Source organism: Halichoerus grypus, chromosome 13 (assembly GCF_964656455.1).
Source record: "Halichoerus grypus chromosome 13, mHalGry1.hap1.1, whole genome shotgun sequence".
Taxonomy (NCBI): domain Eukaryota; kingdom Metazoa; phylum Chordata; class Mammalia; order Carnivora; family Phocidae; genus Halichoerus; species Halichoerus grypus.
The window spans coordinates 20444236-20465959 of NC_135724.1; the positions used below are offsets into that span (position 1 = coordinate 20444236).

At 37.1% G+C, this 21724-nt stretch overlaps 1 protein-coding gene across 2 annotated transcripts; it reads left to right on the forward strand.

Annotated features, from left to right (window-relative positions):
* The first annotated feature begins 2 nt into the window (after nucleotides 1–2).
* On the forward strand, nucleotides 3–19343 carry STARD6 (StAR related lipid transfer domain containing 6). 2 transcript variants are annotated; one of them, XM_078060289.1, is made up of 9 exons: nucleotides 3–570; nucleotides 667–726; nucleotides 1330–1413; nucleotides 3068–3161; nucleotides 3346–3395; nucleotides 9164–9290; nucleotides 12226–12343; nucleotides 14864–14957; nucleotides 18639–19343. In XM_078060289.1, the coding sequence occupies exons 4-9, from the start codon at nucleotides 3072–3074 to the stop codon at nucleotides 18835–18837; spliced, it is 678 nt and encodes a 225-aa protein (XP_077916415.1). In that variant the 5' UTR covers nucleotides 3–570; nucleotides 667–726; nucleotides 1330–1413; nucleotides 3068–3071; the 3' UTR covers nucleotides 18838–19343. The 2 variants fall into 2 exon arrangements, with proteins under 2 accessions (XP_077916415.1, XP_077916414.1); XM_078060288.1 differs by having other exon boundaries at nucleotides 3–149; nucleotides 435–726.
* The last annotated feature ends 2381 nt before the right edge of the window (nucleotides 19344–21724 follow it).

Consider the following 21724-nt stretch of genomic DNA (forward strand, 5'->3'; position numbering starts at 1 on the left):
TGGAGGTTGGGAGGGTGTCTCCGGACTGCATCTGCGTCGCTGCCCCGCACGCCCTCCCCACCTCCGTCACCGCTCTTTGGGGCCGCTCGGCGCTGACGACAGGCTGAGCTTCCCTCTGCGGGCTCCCCGGGAGTGTGTGAGGGGATGAGGTGGGGAAGGAGACTCGGGGGCGCTGGCGGCTGCCGTTTTGACTTCGGCCTCTCCGCTTTCAGAGCACCCTCCCAGGATAAGACGCCACCTCCAGCCGGGGTTGGAGGGGCAGCTCCCCAGACCACATCCTTCCCTCTCTTCTCGGTGCCTTCCACGTCCCATCCCTGCGCCCGGCCCTCTGGTCTGGCTGCCAGCCCCTCACACTCCGAGCAGATGCGGGATTGGAGGAGGGAGTTTGGCCGGGGATGGGATTTAACAAATTCCTTGGGGACCTTGATTCCCAGGGAAGAATGGCAGTGACCCAGCACGGATTTGGGGACCCAGTCAGGCAGCCCAGAAAAAGGGAGATTATCCAAACAGATGTAAAGACCCACTAACAACATGTGTGACTCTGTCTACGAGGCTGGGACAGGATATGAGGTGCGAAGAATCCAGTTTCAACCAAGTGGTGTATCAAAAAAAGATGCCATCTCAATATTGGTTTATGTTTATTTTCCACTGACCCTCTGGGTGAAGATATCCTTGACCATTACTCTACCTGAATATGTTCCAGTTCATCCGATGTTACATCTCCAGGTAATGCGACTGTAGGCTTGCTCTTTGTTCTCTTTTCACCCTCTCTAGCCCACTAAACTAGCCTTTCCCTTTTTCTTAGCAAATGAAAAAGTCCACAAGCTATAAAATTCAGTTAAGTGGCTCAATTAAACACATTTGTTGTGGCAGTGAGTGCTAGTGATTTGAAAATGAGTAGAAGTCCCTGCAGGAATTTATACTCTAGTGCTATGTTCCAATAATTGGTGCCTTTTCTAGATCACTCAATATCAAGTATGTTGCTGATTGGAAATAAAGAACTGAGTTACATGTGCTGGGACAAGCACAGGTCAGGGACTAGCCAAGGATTGTTAATGGCATGAGCTAAAAAAGTTAGACATCTTTATTTACATTCCACTGAATGTTTTTTTAACCTGTCCTTCTTTAATTTCTTAAAGGTTCTTTTCATAAACACAGTTATTAACATTTCTCTTACTGCCTTTTTCTTTCATCCTGGGCATATATACCAAATGTTTCCTGATGAGGACATAAAGTAAAAACAAAGGACACGGAGAAAATGTAAAGGAAGTGATCAAATATATTGACTTAATTCATGGATCAAAATAATTCTACTTTGTTCCCTCACAGGTTAAGAGATATGGAGATCTCCACAAGGATTTGGAGAGGAGTCCCAATAATTATGAAAATTCTGGACTAGATCTATTAGGAAAGGTAAGGAAACCAAAAGTCTACTAGGAAAAAGGAGTTGTAACGGTTTTCTAAAGCTTTTCAAATATAAATGTCAACTAGGTGTTATGGCTTGCTGGAGAGCTAAACAAGAGAAAGTGGATTTATGGGGCACCTGGGTGGCTCAGTCGGTTAAGCGTCTGCCTTAAGCTCAGGTCCTGGTCCCAGGGTCCTGGGATCGAGCCCCACATCGGGCTCCCTGCTCAGCAGGAAGCCTGCTTCTCCCTCTCCCACTCCCCCTGCTTGTGTTCCTGCTCTCACTGTCTCTCTGTCAAATAAATAAATAAAATCTTAAAAAAAAAAAAAGAAAGAAAGTGGATTTATGATCCAACCTAGAGCTTTAAGTGAGAGCTAATTAAGACATGGTTCTGATAATTAAACTTTAAGAAGTTTTATTGAGGCAGCTCTTTGGAGAGTTTTTTAAAAGGTACATTTAAATGTGTCATTTCAAGAAAAGAAACTAATGTTTCTGATCATCAAGAAGGGGTCCCACACTGTTTCAATCACTTTTGCATTTATTAACTCACTTAATCCTTATAATGACCCCATGAGATAGGTATTACCATCCCCAATCTATACATGTAAAAATTGAAGTTCAAAGGTTGAGCAATTTATTCAAAAAAATATAGTATGTGGTGAGTGCCAAAGTTAGGATTTGAATCCAGCTGTGTGTTGTCATATTCTTTCCACCATACAACCACCCTAACTGAAAACTAGATAATGAGCCAAAGGACCAATGAGACTCCAGTTTCTTGAACCCATTCAGAACAGAAATAGTATCTTACTCAACTGTTTTTGCCACACCTACCACAGTACTTAATCACTAGTAAAGGGTTCCGTAAATATGTTCATATTGAATTGATTCGAACTTAATCCTGTCTCGAGAGGAAACATTTAAACAAAGACACCAATGAAGAGGAATCTGTCATTCACATTTGGAAAGAATGTTACAAGCAGAGTATGAATAGCAAGTACAAAGATCCTGAGGTAGGAAGATGCTTGGTTGTATTTGAGGAACAGCCAGGTCAATATGACTGGAGCTGAGGTGGAAGAGAAGACAGGTAGGAGTTGCCTTTGGAGAGGAAGCCAAATGTCAGATCATTTAGTGCCATTGCCCTCACTTTAAAAAGACTAATTCCCAAGAACACATGATCAACAGATTATGATGCTTTACAAGAGAAAGGAAGCATGATTAAGCTATTGGAAATATTAATGATTTATTGAATAACTATTATGTGCCAGGCAACGGGCGAGAACATTTAAATGCATTATCTCATTTAATCCTCACATTAATTCTACAGAGTTAGTTATTATCCCAGAAAATGGAAAAATGGAAATATTAAATAATGTGGTTCACAACTAGTGGCAGAGACAGGATTTGACCCAGGTCTCTTTGAGTCCAAAGCCTGCTCTTTGTACTATACACATTTTCTCATTTGAAAGATTATGAAGAAGGAAGAAGGAATTCATGCATTCACACACTTAGCAATTATTAAGTAAAAACTTAACAAAAAATAAGTAGCTATTCATTACTATGTAACAGATACTGTAGAAATAGTATTAAAATGTAATACAGCATTTAAAAAATTGTTTTGTATAGTTATATTCTTACCAGTTGTCTGTTTTTACAACTTTGCAGGTAGATGGACTATAAGGCACTTGCCCAAGAAACTGCTCAAGAAGTTTTAGAATACAGTCAAGACACATCAGGCTGGAAAGTGGTTAAGACTTCAGTAAGAAAACAAGTTAAATATGTTTCAAGAGTTTATTTTTTAATGAGAAGTGATTCAAAAAGACCTCTAAAAATATTTTTATGACCAAAAAATATATTTTTACTTTTTGTTTGTTTGTATTTATTTTTATTTTTTTTCTGTATCTGACAGCTAATTTATTTCTGGATTTTTATTCCCCTTTGAGAAAAAGATAACTGTTTCCAGCAAGGCTTCTAAAAAATTCCATGGAAATCTGTGAGTACAATTTCCTTTTGATAGTTGTTTTGAATTCAGTGGCATTGATGTATCTAGAATTCAGTGCTGCTTCATTAGCTATAACATTGCTTGTTAGTGATCAGGAGATAGAAATTAATTATAAAGTCACTGGGTTGAAATGTGATATTAATAAATTAGAGCAGTTATGTACCACCTAATCATTTTCAAACGAAGACAATCAGGAAAAAAAGTCTTTCGAGTGAATATTCATTAAGATAGGAAATTTCTACCTCAAGAAATAATTACTATAAAAGCAGATTGGTATTTTCTTGATCACAGTAGTATTTTGTGGCCTTTCAAACATTTCACCTTTCCATTAAATGAACCACTAAAAAATAAAGTTTATTTCCCCAATTTACTTCTCTTGCTGATATATGTAATGTTTTCTGAAAGCTGCTTTTGAGGATACTTTTGAGGATCCTGTTATTTCAAATATAACTACACTGAGAAATTGTGCTGACATTTTTAATCTTATTCTTAAGAGTTGTTCATTCATTGCTCATGATATCACATTAATGCAAATAGATCATCATATGTTATCAAAATCACTTTTTTCCTTGTTTTTATCTTTTAGCCTATAGGAGGGGTCAACATAAGCTGTTTATTGATCACAAGTTGTGCTTAAGACCCCCAAACTAGTAAAATTTTTACCCTTTACAGTTAGATCTGTGTATGGCTTACAGACTGTTTTCACAATTCAGCAGTTTTATGATTTTGTCCTGCACTTAGCCAGGGACAGCTAGCTTGGAAGTTCTGTAACCAATCACTCCTCAGAGGAAACAGTCGTGGGCATACAGACATTCTTCCAGAACAGCAGCAAAGAGTATGATTTTATTTTAAGGTGGTCAGAATATATTATGTGCCAGATGTTATATTTCAGTCTCTTAAGCCAGTAAGACTTCAGCTCTTTGTTGAAGTTTTCAGTTTGGAAAATGCTTGTAAGTCACCAACCCTTATCTTGCATTGAATGCTTTTGTGAGGGGCAGCCTAGTACATCCAATATGATTGTTCTGAGTAGGGGCGGCCTAGTACATCTAGTATGATTATTCCTGAATAGGAGCAGTCTGGTACATCCAGTATAATTATTCTGAGTGGGCAGTCTTTCACATTAACTCTGATTACTGCATAGTAGTGGCAGCCTGATACATCCAATGAGAATGCTCTGAGTAGGGACATCCTAGTGTATACACTGACTGTTCTGCATAGAGGCAGCCTAGTACATCTAATCTGATTGCTCTGAGTAGGGGCAGCCAAGTACACCCCCTCTTCTCTAGGTAGGAGCAGCCTAGTACGTGCACTCTGATTGCTCTGAATAGGGGCAGCCCATACATCCACTCTGATTGCTCTGAGTAGGGGTATCCTAGTACATCCATTCTAATTACTCTAATAGGGGCAGCCTAGTGCATCTGCTCTGATGGCTCTGAGTAAAAGCATCCTCATACCTCCATTCTAATATCTTGAATAGGTGCAACATAAGATATCCACTCTACTTGCTCTGAGCCAGGGCAGTCTACTGCATATACACAGCCGTCCACACCCGAACCCCCCTGGCAGAGATGAGCGTGATCTTATGTTGTTCATCTAACTGTATCTCTCCCTACTTCTGGCTGGTCTTCTTGTGCTTTTGCATTAGTTCCACATAATTCTTCTAATTGTTCACTAACAAAGTATTTTTTTTCAAAAATTTCTCCACATTTTGTTCCAAATGAAATCCATTTTCTCAGCCACAGCTGAGATGCTGCCAGCTCATTTCGTCTTGCCTTTGCCCCTGAGCAGAACCTCTGCACTATTACTGGAGCTGAGTGACACCTCCATCCATGAGGATGAAGGGGATGTGAGGGTGGTATTGGGGAGAAATGGTACCATGACTTCAGCTTGCCCCTCTTGTAGGGGGGAGGGGAAATAAGCCCCAGTATTTACTGCATTGGACAGAGTTCACCCTCTCAGTAAACTCTGGGTGGGGATAATGAAACCCCAGTCTTCTCAGCAGTGCCTGCTGGGCATAGAGTATGCAGCGTGAGCTGGGGGGTGCAAGAATGAGAGATGTCAGTATCCCACCCCTCCTAGGATGAAACCATAGCTCGGACTGGGAATTAGTGGGGAGAGGGAGGTCCTCTTTGGCTTTCAGGGGTGAGGAGGTGTTGCCTAGAAGCTGATTGTGGCTCAGTCGGTACAGATAAGGGTTGGTGACTTATAGACTCTTTTCTTACCTAGATTTAGTAGGTTTTTTTGAATGAATGTTTCTCCATTTCCTGAATGTCCTTAGGTCATTTTCTAGGGAATTTAAATTGTTGTTTCTTAAAGTAATTTAATCAGTTATTTCACTATGGAGGAGGGTTTACTAAAATCCTCACACAGCTACTCTGGAAGTCCCACCCCCAACTCTAATATCACATAGGATATGACAAAAATATGATCACTAAAAGCCCGTGACTATTTTATCATCTAACAGATGCTTCCCCAAGTTTGCCATTCTAGTGTGCCAAAATAGACACTTTACATTATTTTTCTCCCCCCCTCATCCTTCTAGTTACTCTTTTGGCATTCATTCACAAAAATCATAAAAGGCTATAAAGTGATTTGGAAACATTAAAATTAGTGTGTTGATACAAATCCACACATACTAAAAGGTTTCCATTGCAGCCTGAAAGCTTCATGAAAGGTATGGTCTGTAAAAAGTGTAACTTAATGTATTCCAATCTATCAGTTATTCCATATACCAGCTAAAGTTTGTCAGAAACTGTAAAAGACAAGAGAAAATAGTTAAAATATTTTTAATTGGACCTGAGATCACTTCACGTATAATGAGAACAAAGCTTTATTATAGATCATAGTAAAATATCTAGTGAACTGTTCATCTTAACGATCAATAGATATAAGAATATAGTTCTTAGATTCAAGTATGACAAAATGGATATCTCTGAAGAGCCTTGAACACGGTAGATACTAAATTGCTCATTGAGTGATAGGCTCAAGTACTCAAGACACATAAATGTTTTGTGTTTTCAGAGAGGCTTGATGTTTACATATTTTTAAAAGCCACTGACTCTAATAGACCTCCAATTAGTGAATTAAGATAAGGTAATTTCTGACTAGTAGCCTACCCTCTGCCCAAGACACCACTTTAACTATGTTTTATAATCTTCCAAAAAGCAAAATAAATAATTTCTGTCTTGTAGTCATATAATACCTGTAACTTATACTTTTCTCACCTTTACAAATGACTGGAAAATAAACAAATCAGCCACTGAGTAGACAGCCTAAACCAGGGGTAGAGAATAAGTAAATATTTTAGGCTTTGTAGCTGCTGTGGTCTCTGTTACAACTACTTAGTTCTGTCATTATAGCATAGAAACACAGTACATAAATAGACAATAAATGTTCGTGCTATTACAGCACAAGGGCACTAACATTAGTAGACAGACAATACATTGATGAATAAGTATGGCTGTGTTTCAGTAAAACTAATTACAAAAACAGGAAGTAGGCTAGATTGACCTATAGACCATAGGTTGCCAAACCCTGTCCTAAATAGTAGATAGGGAAAAATCACAAATCCTCAAATATTGATAAACTTATATGTATATTAGGGACCTTTCCCTAAATCACATGAGATAGTCAACACTTTCTTATAAAATAGGCTTTGTGTCAGATTACCACAGGCGAGGCTAAGCTATGATGTTAGTTCGGTGTATTAAATGCATTTTCAATTTAAGATACTCTTGACTTATGATGGTTTATCTCAGTGTAACCTCATCATAAATCAAGGAAGATCTGTATATATTAGTTAGAAATACAAAAAGGTTTTATCCATGGGGCGCCTGGGTGGCTCAGACAGTTAAGCGTCTGCCTTCGGCTCAGGTCATGATCCCAGAGTCCTGGGATCGAGTCCCGCATCGGGCTCCCTGCTCAGCGGGAAGCCTGCTTCTCCCTCTCCCTCTGCCTGCCACTCCCCCTGCTTGTACTCTCTCTTTCTCTCTGTCAAAATAAATAAAATCTTTAAAAAAAAATGTTTTATCCTCAAAGTTTATAGTATAATTAAAGAGAGAGAACAGATTAATAAAAAAAAAATCCATGGTAGCATATACAAATCCCTTCATAGTTTTCTACTTAAATTTTAACTGTATTGGGGCGCCTGGGTGGCTCAGTCGGTTAAGCATCTGCCTTCGGCTCAGGTCATGATCCCAGGGTCCTGGGATCGAGCCCTGCATCGGGCTCCCTGCTCGGCGGAGAGCCTGCTTCTCCCTCTCCCTCTGTCTGCCGCTCTGCCTACTTATGCTATCTCTGTTAAATTAAAAAAAAAAAATCTTAAAAAAAAAAATTTTAACTCTATTATATCTGACTTCTTTTTCACAGGACCTGATAATTATCCAGGTTGTTTTCTCACTATCTTATTCAGAGCTTAATAATGAACTCTTAAAAACTTTGTAGATCTGAAGGAAGGAAACATTACATAGTAAGGAAATTTGAGGATATCTCATAAAGAAAATTAAGGACTAACTGAGCTTTTAAAGAGAAATTAACGTACAAAGAAATAGTCTAATGAATTCCTTATTTATTTGCCAAATCATAAAAACAAAGTTTTAGAGGAAGAACCATTCATAAATATGACAATTATTTAGACTAATAATAGTATTTGGTTTTGATCTCACTTCTCCCAGGACTTTTAGAGTTTTTTTTTTTTTTTTAATTTTGATTTTACTTAAAACTATCCCCTCAGTTTGGAAAGAATCATTAACAGGGAGAAGAGTACAGCCAATATTATTCAGACTTCATTTTTATTCAACAACCTTCTGCTAAATAGTGAGTTTTAATCCAGTTTACTCATCTTGTCTTAATTCCATTGATGGATAACCACATCTAATTTAAGTGATGGACAAACACAAAGGTTAGTTACTTGCCCAAATCCTGACATGTTAAAAATAAATGAAATTCAAAAGTCACTGTCTATGAATAAGGTTCAATTATAACACAGACATGCTCATTCATTATATATTGTCTATGGCTACTTTACTGCTACCCTAGCAAAGTTGAATAGTTGCAACATAGATCATGTGGCCTGCAAAGCCTGAATTATTTACCATCTGGCCTGAAAAATTTGCTGACCACTGCTTTAGACACATTACATCCTTAAATTAAGAATTGGGGCTACAAGATACTGAATGTGTGGGGCGCCTGGGTGGCTCAGTTGGTTAAGCATCTGCCTTCTGCTCAGGTCATGATCCCAGGGTCCTGGGATCGAGCCCCGCATCGGGCTCCCTGTTCAGCAGGAAGCCTGCTTCTCCTTCTCCCACTCCCCCTGCTTGTGTTCCCTCTCTCGCTGTGTCTCTCTCTCCGTCAAATAAATAAAATCTTTAAAAAAAAAAAAAAAAGATACTGAATGTGTAACCACACACACTTCTCATCAACTACATTTGGCTTATGATAAATATGGCAGGTAAATATTTATGAAAAAGATTTTAGAAAAATCCTAAAAGAAAGTAGCCCCCTCTAAAAAGACAACTATAGAACAGTATAAACAAGATTTGTAGAAAAATACATTTTGAAATAACTTAGTTATTGCAGTGCTTATTTAAATAAACCTGGCTACTTCCAATTGAAATTAGTGTTTTGAATTGCTGATATTACTTTCAAGTGTTCTTTCCTGTTATTTGCTAAGTTAACCTACTTTATACTATGATAGCATTATATTTTGAGCTTAGACGAAACTTGTTAAATTTTGATTTTTTCTGTTTTGTTAAATGCAGATATCGTGTTGAAGGAATAATTCCAGAATCAATAACTAAACTGTCTGATTTCCTCTACAAACCTGAAAACAGAGTTGCATGGGATAAATCATTGAAAGTATATAATATGGTACACAAGATTGATTCGGTAATTTGCTGTATGATATTGGACTTCTACTGTATCAATATATTTTTAGTTTTATTAGTGATTTAAGTATATTAAACCTGTGTGATGTAGACAGTATGATATAGACACTTCATATTTTATAGGCTAGAATTGAAATCTTCATAAAAGTCTTAAAACTTCCCTCTTAATTAGTCAAAAGTTTAATTCCGATTAGCTTGATTCTGTTGTAAAGACTTAGCACATTCTGAATCTAGCTAGCTCTTGCAGGTGTGTGTCTTTTGTCTTGAGGGGTTTGAACTTTATGTATTCACCTCCTCCATTAGGTGGAGAAAAAGATTAGGCATGCCTTGTTGCTAGGAAGTCAGTAGATTTATCTTAGTTATAATACATTAAATAACAGGAATAATGCAAACACATACTGTAGGGACTTAAGAGCAAACAGCATGTAACTTTTTTTAAGAGTAAGGATACAGTATGGAATAACGTTATATAGATGGTTGTAGTTTTAGACTTGCTTTCAAATATATTATCTCAAATAGATGAAGAGGGAGAATAAAAACAAAGAGAAAAGAAAAATACAAGTAATTAGAGTAGAAAGTTTAAGAAGTCATAGAGGTGAGAGAAAAGACCGAATTTAAGAGAGAATTAGGGCAGCACACTATAGACCTCTTATTTATTAAGACTGCTATACTTTGGGGCACCTGGGTGACTCAGTTGGTTAAGCAACTGCCTTCAGCTCAGGTCATGATCCTGGAGTCCCAGGATTGAGTCCCACATCAGGCTCCCTGCTCAACGGGGAGTCTGCTTCTCCCTCTGACCCTCCCTCCTCTCATGTGCTCTCTCTCTCTCTTATTCTCTCTCTCTCAAATAAATAAATAAAATCTTTAAAAAAAAAAAGACTGCTATACTTTGTGGTATGTACATTATACCTCAATAAGATGTTCTTTTTTTTTTTTTTTTAAGATTTTATTTATTTATTTGAGACAGAGAGAGAGAGAACGAGTGGTGGGGAGGAGCAGAGGGAAAGGGAGAAGCAGAGTCCCCACTGAGCAAGGAGCCCAACATGGGGCTCGATCCCAGGAACCCAAGATCATGATCTGAGCCAAAGGCAGATGCTTAACCAATTGAGCCACCCAGGTGCCCCTCAATAAGCTGTTTTGAAAAATTGAGTCATAAAGCAAACTTTTATGATTTTCACAAACAATTGCTTTTGTAAAATTCCAGGTCTTTGGTCCTTTGTGTCTCCAAGCCACATTCCACACATCAAAACAAATGTCCCACGTATCTGCCATCACCTTATCATTTGCTTAGAATTCTGTAGGTTACCTTTGCCTCCATTTATTAAATTGAATTTAAAGCTTGGGAGTGGGGAGAGGTTGTAGAAAAGCCCAGGAAAGTAAATGTTTCATTTTGTAGAAAGGTCCTGAAGTTCCTATCCACAAAAAACACCTTTCCATTACCCTCTTGGGATTTAAACATTCAGTTTGAGAAACATAGTCCATCAGAAATGAAAATTCAAACATTGGACTGTTTCTTTCATGACTGATTATACAGTTCCATTCATACTTCATATATTTCTGCTATTACTGCAAGTCAGCTGTAATAATGGAAAGAATACTATATTTGGCATCAAAAAAACCTAGCAACAGATTCAGAGCAATTATGTGATTTGCCCCGGGACGCCACAGCCAATATGTGGTAGAACCATCACTTAACACTTGATCTCCTAATTCCAAATTCTATGCCCTTTCCAATATACTACATATCTCTGAGTAGCATTACACTGTAAGAATTATTTTACCTTCCTATGAATGTTTATAGTATGCATCTCCAGGGATGTGTTTTAACTGATTCATTCACCCCCACTAATGAGGGAGGGATTCCTGCTCTAGGGTTATAGGTGATCAAACACATGACATCCGACACTAGACAAATGAGACCAACAGCAGTTCATTAATCCTTAGTCACAGCCTGGGAGAGGAGGACTATTCCAACTTTGTTAAATTGGCATTTGTTAAATGGAGCACAGAGTGCCAGATGGTGAGCCACATTTCAACAAAAGACCACAAGAGAAATTGAAATAGAGAAGTTTATTACTCACAAGTCCTGGAAAAAGTACACGGCACACCTCCAGGAGCCACATGGGGAGGTCAAGACAGGGTGCAGGCAGAGAGGCAGGACCTGAGGCACCAGGGTGCTAAAACACTGTATTTTTCAGAATATATTACCTAGCCAGTGTGAACAGGTAGAAATAGTACTGTCCTGGGAATCAGGAACATGGGTTCTAGTTCTGTACTTGTCTCTGGTTTCGCATGTGATTTAATCTCTTAGGCTTCAATGTCTTCATCTAAAAATTCAAAGAGTAGGGGCGCCTGGGTGGCTCAGTCATTAAGCGTCTGCCTTCGGGTCAGGTCATGATCCCAGGGTCCTGGGATCGAGCCCCACATCGGGCTCCCTGCTCAGCAGGAAGCCTGCTTCTCCCTCTCCCACTCCCCCTGCTTGTGTTCCCTCTCTTGCTGTGTCTCTCTCTGTCAAATGAATAAATAAAATCTTTGAAAAAAATAATAAAAAAATAAAATAAAAATTCAAAGAATAGATGACAAGATTCCATTCTGAATTTTCTGCACTTACATTAATTCCTTACCAGATATATGATTTGCAAATTACTTTCTCCCATTCTATACATTGCCTTTTCATTTTATTTATGGTTTCCTTTGCTGTGAAGAGCTTTTTAGTTTGATGTAGTCCCACTTGTTTAATTTTGCTTTTGTTACCTTGCACTTATAGATCTAATGTTCCTTTAACACTGAAAATGCAAGATGATAACTTCTTGTAACTTCAAAGCCCTGCTTTTTCCAAATAGTAGCTAACCTTATGCAGTGAAATTCTTTGGGAAGTGATACAAAGAATAGATACCAAATAACTTTTGCAATCTTTATGGTTTGATTTGTTCCAGGACACATTCATATGTCATACCATTACACAAAGTTTTGCCATGGGCTCAATTTCCCCCCGAGACTTTATCGACTTAGTGTACCTCAAGCACTACGAAGGGAATATGGATATTATCAGTTGTAAGTTGAAACATTTTGCCCACATTTTGGAATTAGTATGAGACATTAATAAATGTGTTTTCCTTTAACCCACAGTTTGGAAGATACTGTGTTTTCAATTAATTTTTATTTTTTCATTTACTTAGTGAGACCAATAAACATATGTATAATATAGACAAAGAATCCTGACATTTTACCCAACACTGGAGGTGACATTTACATCAGTCAATAATTATGGCATCTCTTGCTTGCCTTGTTGCAGCTCATACCATGTAGCCCTGGGTATAGACAGATACTTGCAGGCAAAAACCTCACAGCATATATTTTAAAACTACTAAGACACAAAGTTAATCTTTGGATATATAATGTTATATTTGAATTGTGTAGAATGGGCATATCCAGTAACTGATAAAATTCTGGAAGAAATTTTCATTAGATTAGTCTTTATATAAATGTGCTTATATTTCTTTTAGAAATTAGAGGTTTTCATATATCCTTAGCCCTCCCGAAAATGTATCACTATGTAAAATGCAAATGTGTAATTATTTCCTAACTTGCTTTATTCACTTAAAACATACCAGTTCATACCACAAAGATCTTTGGACTCAGATAAATGCAGTAACTCCTGGTGAAGGGACTTTGGTAGGACAGTGGCCTAGAGCCCTGTTTTTCTCCAGATTTCAATTTAATCTCACCATTCCTATCTGAATAGCCTTCTCTATCATAAACTTCTTGGGGATAGGACAGTTAAGTGCTGTTAATTATTATTTTCCAACAAGGTTTCAGTTGCTCTGCTCTGTCTATAGGACTCAAGTTTCAGAGTCCAGACTGCGTCCTCATTCTGCTAAGTGCACTCACTTAAACACAGTTCTGTTGCAGCAGGCCCCTAAGGCCTGAGATTCAGCGCTTCTCTGTAGGCGTCTCTTATAGGTTCATACAGTTGTCACTGAGTTGTCTCCTTAAATGAGAGTACATAAAATTTTATTCACCGTCTACAGCACAAAATACTGCATGTCTGAATTATAGATCTGTTATTTTCTGTATTTTGAAGCAGATCACTTCAATCTCATTTTTAGTGGTCAGAGGGAAGGTAAAAAGAATTATGGAAGTTAAAATCAACAAATAGTAGTAGTACTCAGTCACCCAGTGATCAATACTAAATCTGCTTTAAGCAGTTTTCTTTAAATGAATTTTTGATGAATACTGAGTTTTCTTCTTAATGTTCCATTTGTTGTTGTTTAACTTACTATGCAGCTTGCTTTGAGCTAAATATTTTGTGTGCATTATTTCACCAATGAGGAAACTAAAGTTCACAGAAATTAAGTTACATAGCTAATATGCACCTGAACCAGAATTAAAACTCAAGTCTTCTGAGTTTCCAAAATCTGTGCTATCATACCATATGCCTCACAAAAGACCCATACTTGTTTGTGGAATATAACAACAACAAAAAATTTTAAAGAAAGGCAAGGATAATCTCCATATTTTAACAGAGAAAAAATATGTTAAAATCACCTCTGGCAGTACCCCTATGCCAACACAATAGGCTCTGTTGCACAGAAAAAAAAATATATTTTTAAAAATATTTTTAGAGTCTATATAATTATCATAAACAATCATAATCAAATCACCTCCCTTTTACATTCACATACAATATAGTTATGCTGCATAATTCCTAAAACAAACTCTACTGATTTTTAATTATACTTTGAATTAGGTACAGGGAATTGGCAGAAAAGAGCATTTTTTTTAAAGATGTATTTATTTATATTACAGAGAGAGGGCAGGGGGAGGGGAGAGAAAAATCCCAAGCTGACTCCATGCTGGACATGGAGCCCGACCCAGGGCTCGATCCCAGGACCCTGAGATCACGACCTGAGCTGGATGCTTAACCAACTAGGCCACCAGGTGCTCCGGCAGAAAAGAGCATTTAAACTCTCTTTATTGGTAGACAAAATAACCATGTCAAATATTTTATTTAGAAAATGATGAACATGTACGTAAACATTGAATCACATATATTGTACACCCGAAACTAATATTCCACTGTATGTTAACTAACTGGAATTCAAATAAAAACTTAAAAAATAAGTAGATTAAAAAGGATCTAATCTTTAAAAAATAATAAATAAAAACAAAATAATGATCAACCAAAAAAAAAAATCTATAAACGCACTACCCTCATGGAATAGTCTTTTCCTTTGTGATTTCTTCTTTTGCTTCAAATCTCAGAAAGTAATTAAATGATACTTTTAATACTTTTTCTTATATGTAAAAGGTAACAGCATCTTTAGCGATAATGGCATGAGAAAATTTGAGAGGACGGTAGTGCTCGTACTGGTATTTTCTCAGTTTTGGTCTGTGTACACATGCATGTGTACAAACATGTATATATACATGTATAAAACTAATATCAGTGCTGATGATAACTAAATTAAATTAAATGCTATAGCATACATTTTTAAAAATATGCTACTTGAAACATAATTTTTCATCTTTGTGTGGAATAGGCTTCATTTTATTTTTTTTTAAATCCCTTAGCTAACAGTGTGGATTTTCCAGCATATCCTGCATCTTCAAATTATATCCGTGGTTATAACCATGCTTGTGGCTGTATATGTTCTCCTCTGCAAGAGTAAGTGTTACTTGCATGTATTTATTCTATTTTAACAAGTTTTTTAGTTCAATTTGTCATTTCTACTAAAGGTTTCCTAACTCACTGGCAGGAGTGTGTGCTAGCATATTCTGTTAGGGGAAAAAAAATTGCCCCTAAATGCAATTAAAAATTTTTTATAAGTATTTTCATCATCAGAATGGATCATTCCCTATAAAGTATGATTTGAGGTCTCTGTGGCTAGTCATACATACACATTCCCCTCTATCCCCTCATCTCCAGTGAATCTTAACCTGATGATTTATATTTCTCCATTTGAGTTACTTCTGTGAATTATTAAGGACTTTTTGTAAATTAAAAATACATTTCCCTAGAATTATAATATGCTCACATTTATCAGCAATGAATGCTTTACCTTAAATGAATTCTTTCCAGTGGACTACCTACAAATACCTGCAGAATGAGACCTACAATAGGTAAATTTGGAAAGAGCTAGGAGAAATCAGAGGAGTCACTGCCCATAGGTAACCAGCCTAGGAATAAATGGTAACATAAAATACACATATTTTGTAAATGTATGTACATTAATTCAATGTATATCATTTCACAAATTCCTTAAGTTTTAGCTTTTGCTAAATGATTTCATACAAGTAAAAGATATTGGCACATAAAAACATGTAAAATTTTATATTGGCCAGATATAAACCTCTCAATCAGAGGAGAAAAAAAAAAAAACATGAAGAAAGTCAAAATAAAATTACATTTTAGACTGTATTCCTTAACGTTTTCTCTACTGAATTAGAGAATTGAAATTCACAATTATGCATATTAATGGACAGGATCATTGGTGCAGATGGCAACAATGGTGGTCTTTCCAGCCACCTGTCAATTTTGAATCTATCGTCAAACTTTATTCTCCACAGCAGGAGAAATCAAAACAAGGGAAGGATTACTGCTTCAGATCAGTTGGATAAATCAATGGTTGGCAGGGACTGTAGTTGGGAAGCTACACATTCTGATGTGTGTTTCACAGGCTAAGTCTCCTTCTTGCATCTTGTCAACTTTCCCTTTCCACTGCAAAAAAACATGGGACAAAAGCTCTGATCTAGACATCCCATCTAGGGTGGGAGCTCTGCCTAGCATCCTGTTAGAGGAAAAGATACAGTCTCATCCATAGTCTCAGAGAAAGGTACTCACAAAAAAGTGACTCTTTTGTATCTTCTCTTTCCATGCAGCACAACATTTTGGGCAGCCAACATTTGTAAACAAGTCATGTAGTAAACTTATAAAACTTATTATCAGTAGTAAAGGTACTGTTTAGTAAATACTGGAAAGGTTTTCTGAAGCATGTAAAGCCCTAACAAACTCAAATAGAGATTTAAAACCTTTTCAACAGCTAGTGAATGTTCTCAATCTAGCTGCCTGAGGCACTGTGAAAATAGTCTAAACTCCATAGACAAGAGTATAAGAAAATGGACACAGGGTTTGTTGGAGGAGTGGTCTTCATACCCCCCAAAAGAATTTTGTACAACTGTACTTTGCCTTGCACAGTTTTAAAGTGATATTAAAATTTTTCGTAAGATTAAGAGGGTGCAAATTTCAGCACTCTAAATATTGACACTTAAAAAAAGTGTTATATCATTCTTGTAAACATACCCAATAAACTCTGAATACCATAATAACTGGAAACCTACCATAACTATCAATTTCAAAATACATACAACCTCTAACAGTCAGAAATTTACATCATTGATTTTCTCCTTGCTCCCACATTCTTACTTTTTTCCCCTCATATAATTTAGTCCTAATAGAATATATTTTATGGTTTGAATTCTTTTATTCTTTCATTAATCACCCTGTCATTCTGCTTTGAAAAAATACGTGCTTAATTTTAAAAATCCATTTTATTTCCTGTGACCTTAAGTATCTAAATGTTACAAAATATGTGTGTACAGATTAAATTATTATTACATGATCAAAATAAAAAATATATTTATGTTATATAACTACTAAATATAAAAGCAAACTTATTGAAAACACACCTTTTATTATTAGCAAAAATTAGATAGCACTTATTTTGTGCCAGGAACTTTATAAACAACTTACATATATCGGTTCATTTGGTCCTCCCAATAACCTCGTGAAGTAGGTAGTACTACTATCTCCATTTTGCAGAAAGAAAATGGAAGTCCAGAGAGATGAAGTAATTTTCTCAAGGTTAAACATAGGTAATAGCAAAGCTCAGCTTCAAACCAGTGCAAACTGGTTCCAGAGTCCATGCTTCTAACAATTACAACTCATTTAACTGTGTATTGGTAATACTAATAAAATGAGATAGCACTTATTATTGTCTACTCCTACTTCGCATTTTTATGAATGTAAGCACTGAGAAAATGTTTGCATAAATAAATGGGTTAAAATGAAAAGAGTGTAATTCCAGGACTTTCATCAAATGCCTTGAATTCTTTTGTGTTATATACCATAAATTACATAGTGACCTATAATCAAAAACTATTTTTAATGACCTATCACCTGACAACTAAGCTAGATCCTTAAATTTTATTGAAAGCAAAGAATTGATGACATGACTTGGTAAGGATTTATTACCTAATCACTAGTCATTCACTTTCTGTCATTCACTTTTTTATATGCCAGAGTAAAGTACCATAGTATTCAGGGAAGATGACAGTACCTTTGTTCTGTAAAGCAACAGAAGGATGATATGAACAGGCTAGTGGAAAAGGAGAAGCCTACATTTCCATCAGAGATGGACTCAGATCAGTCTAGGGAAAAGGTACATATGGAAGTTAGAGATTTGTAAATTTATTCCTTTAAATGTTATTCATTCTCTCATACCCTTTGGAAAGTCTTCACATACTCCAGTTTGAAGATTACTGGGTTAGAATATAAAATACTACAGTCCTCCTAATGTCATTTGGAAAGAATATTTCAAAATGTTAAATGCACAAAACCTTTGACCTAGAAATTCCATGTATTTGTAGAAAGTGCAAATGGATACATTACAAAGATGTTTTATTGCAGCTTTATTTATAGTAGCAAAAAGTGAGGGAAAAACCCAACTGATAATCAATAAAGGATTGATTACATAGAAAATGAAATACTATAATTATATTATAATACAGTTATGAAAAACAAGTGGATATGTATGTATTAACAGAAAGAAGTGCATGATATCCTACTAAGAGGGAAAATAAAGCTAGTTGCAGAAAAAGATTATCTTATTTTTGAAAAAAAAATGTGTGGGGTAGGTATACATATATGTATGCCATCTTTGTATATACATAGATAATAGTCTGAAAAGATACAGACAAAAGTATAAATAGTGATTAGTTCTGGGGAACAGGATAATTATGAAAATTCTGTATTGTTTAAATTTTTATAAGCATACATTACTTTTGTAATTTAAAAAAGTTAACAAAATGACAAAAAGGAAAAGCTGACTGAAGACTGTAACGTATAGTCTGACTACTTAATATTTTTATGTAAAACGTTTATGAGTGCAAATCACTCTGCCCTTTTTTTGTATCCTTCCTTCCCCCCTTCCTTCAGTAACTGTCCTATCATCAGCACTTTGGAGGGAATCCATGGTGAATGAGACAATAATCCTGCTTTCTATAAGTTATAAATTCAATAGATAAATCTAAAAATCTTTATATTTTTTCACTCTTCCTTTGTTTACAGGAACCCAGCACATTCCAAACTAGTGATGTTTATCCAGACAGAAATGAGAGGAAAATTGTCCCCATCAATAATTGAAGCAGCCATGCCTTCCAATTTAGTAAGCTTCGTCCTCAATGCAAAGGACGGAATAAAGACACTCAGAGCTCCAGTAGGATGTGGATACCATCATAGCAGTCATTCATCATTCCTAAAGAAGTGAGCCATAGAAAAGCATGTGTGGCAGTTACTGCAGTTTACTTCCAAGTCAGTATGCATAAATACTGTTAAACTATTCTAGACAGTATCCTTGTACAAATTACTGAAGGCATTCTGTGGAAATAAGAACTCATAGTTGTACAAGAGAACAGCATTAAATATAGTTTTTAATCTCATATAAGAATGATGTTAATAACAAGTGTTCTTTTTTTTTTTTTTAAGATTTTATTTATTTATTTGACAGAGACAGAGACAGAGACAGCGAGAGCAGGAACACAAGCAGGGGGAGTGGGAGAGGGAGAAGCAGGCTTCCCGCTGAGCAGGGAGCCCGATGTGGGACTCGATCCCAGGACCCTGGGATCATGACCTGAGCCGAAGGCAGCCGCTTAACGACTGAGCCACCCAGGCGCCCAATAACAAGTGTTCTTAATGCACTTTTATCTGTTGCTTTTTTTCCCCTGGAAAATACTCTGCAAAAGGATCAGTAAGAAAACATACACAGTCAGAAGTCAGCACTAATTAAAAATTAAAATATATTTTAAATTGTTTTTTCTTTGCTTACTGCTTAAATTGATCATTTACAAATAAAAAGATCATTTTATGATCTTCTCATAAAAATTGAGAAGAATTCCAATAGAATGTATGAAGAATGGTATCTAAAATTTAAAATTGAATGAATCATGAATCAGTTTCTGGTTCTGGCTGTAACCCATTCCTCCCAAATCCTTCCTCTTAAAACTAAAAGACTCTGCATAGAAGCATATGAAGATTCAAGCATATGTAAAAAGAAGGCGGCAAATGCCTAGGGGCCTTAGGACTTGAGGAATGACATAGCAGTCATTGTCAGGGTCTCCTTGTTGCCTTCCATATATTCCAAACAGGAACCTGGAACCACCACCTGGCAGGAACAACAACAAAAGCTTCTTCCTCATAGCTCTAGAAGTAGCTATGAACAAAAGGGTGGCCTAATGGAACAAAATCTACAGCAGCCAAACATCAACCTAAAAACTGTGCCCACTCACTCTTTGGTTTCAGTGGGGCAAAGTAGAGAGATGATCTTACACTCCACCTTGTTTCCATCCCACAGAAGCAGGTGGTGGGGCTCTGACAGAGTTGAGCAGAAGTAGCACTATGACTACCCTTCCAGGTGGTATAGGCTGACTAACCTGGGAGCTGATTTTCCATCTTCCACCCAGCAAAACAGGTAGTGGTCCTCTGATATCCCTCCTGGGGTAGTGTCAGTTGGGGTCCTGCGTCCCCCACTTAGCAACAACAAGACTTAGCCAGCTAGTGCAAAGAAGTGTGGGTCACTATTCACTGCCCTTCCCCGAACCCCAGTGTCACCAAGGCCCAGCAGGATGCTGCACCTCCATGCCCACCCAATGCATTCCAATGGTTTCCCCTCTGTAGTGTGTTGAACGATGGCCTCCAAAAGATATGTCCTTGTCAAATCCCTGGAACCTTAAATGTGACCTTCTTTGGAAAAATGATCTTTTCAGGTATAATTAAGGACCTCAGAACGAGATCATCCTGGATTATTTGAGTGGGTCCTAAATCAAACCTAATCATTAAGTGTTCTTATAAGAGATGTACAAAAGAGAGACACAGTGGAGGAGGCAGAAGAGAGTCAAAGATTGGAGCTTTGCAGCCACAAGCCAATGAACACTTAGAGCCACCAGAAGCTGGAAGAAGCAAGGAAGATTCTCCCCTAAAGCCTTCAGAGTAGGCTGCTGACACTTTGATTTTAGACTTCTGATCCCAGACTATGAGAGAATAAATTTCTGGGTTTTTTAAGCCACCAAATTTATGGTAATTTGTTACAGTAGCCAATGACTTTAGTCAAAATTAAAAATGTATACTCTAGGAAGGACCCTGTGAAGAAAATAAAAAGATAGGCCACAGCCTGGAACAAAATATTTGCAAGATATTTCTGTCAAGGACTTGTATCTAGAATATGTAAAGAACTTTGAAAACTCAAACTCAACAGTATTAAAAAATCCTATTAGAGGGGCACCTGGGTGGCTTAGTCGGTTAAGTGCTTGACTCTTGATTTCAGCTTAGGTCATGATCTCAGGATCATGAGTTCGAGCCCCCCATTGGGCTCCATGCTCAGCAGGGAGTTGGCTTGAGATTCTTTCTTTCCCCCTCTCTGGCCTCCTCTATCTCTAAAATAAATACATCTTTAAAAAAAAAATCCTATTAGAAAATGGACAAAAGACATTTCAGTGAAGAGTATATGTAGACGGCAAGTTCACAAAATGATATTCAACATCACTGGCCATTAGGTAAATGCAAATAATAACCACATTGAGTTATCAGTACACACTTGTCAGAATGGATAAAATTTAAAAAAAATAGGGATTATGTCAAGTGTTATTAGTGAGGATGTAGAGAAACTGGATCACTAATACATTGCAGGTGGGAACGTAAAATGGTGCAGCTGCGCTGAACAACACTATGGCGGTGTCTTACGAAATGAAACACTGCATTTACTATGCAACCCAACGATTGCACACTTTATCCCGAGAAATGCAAATGTTCAGATAAAAACCTGGACACAAGGGTACCTGGTGGCTCAGTCGGTTGTCTGATTCTTGACTTCGGATCAGGTCATGGTCTCGGGGCTCTGAGATTGAGCCCCGTGTTGGGCTCCGTGTTGGGCTCCGTGTTGGGCATGGAACCTGCTTGAGATTCTCTCTCCCTCTCTCTCTGCCCCTCCCCCCTCAGCTCTCGCTCTCTCTCAAAACAAAAACAAAAAAAACCTGTACACAAATATTCACAGCAGTTTTATTATAAATAGCCCCAAACAGGAAGAAACTCACATATCCTTTAACGGGTAAACAAACTGTACTAATCCATACATGGAATACTACTAAGCAATACAAAGGAAC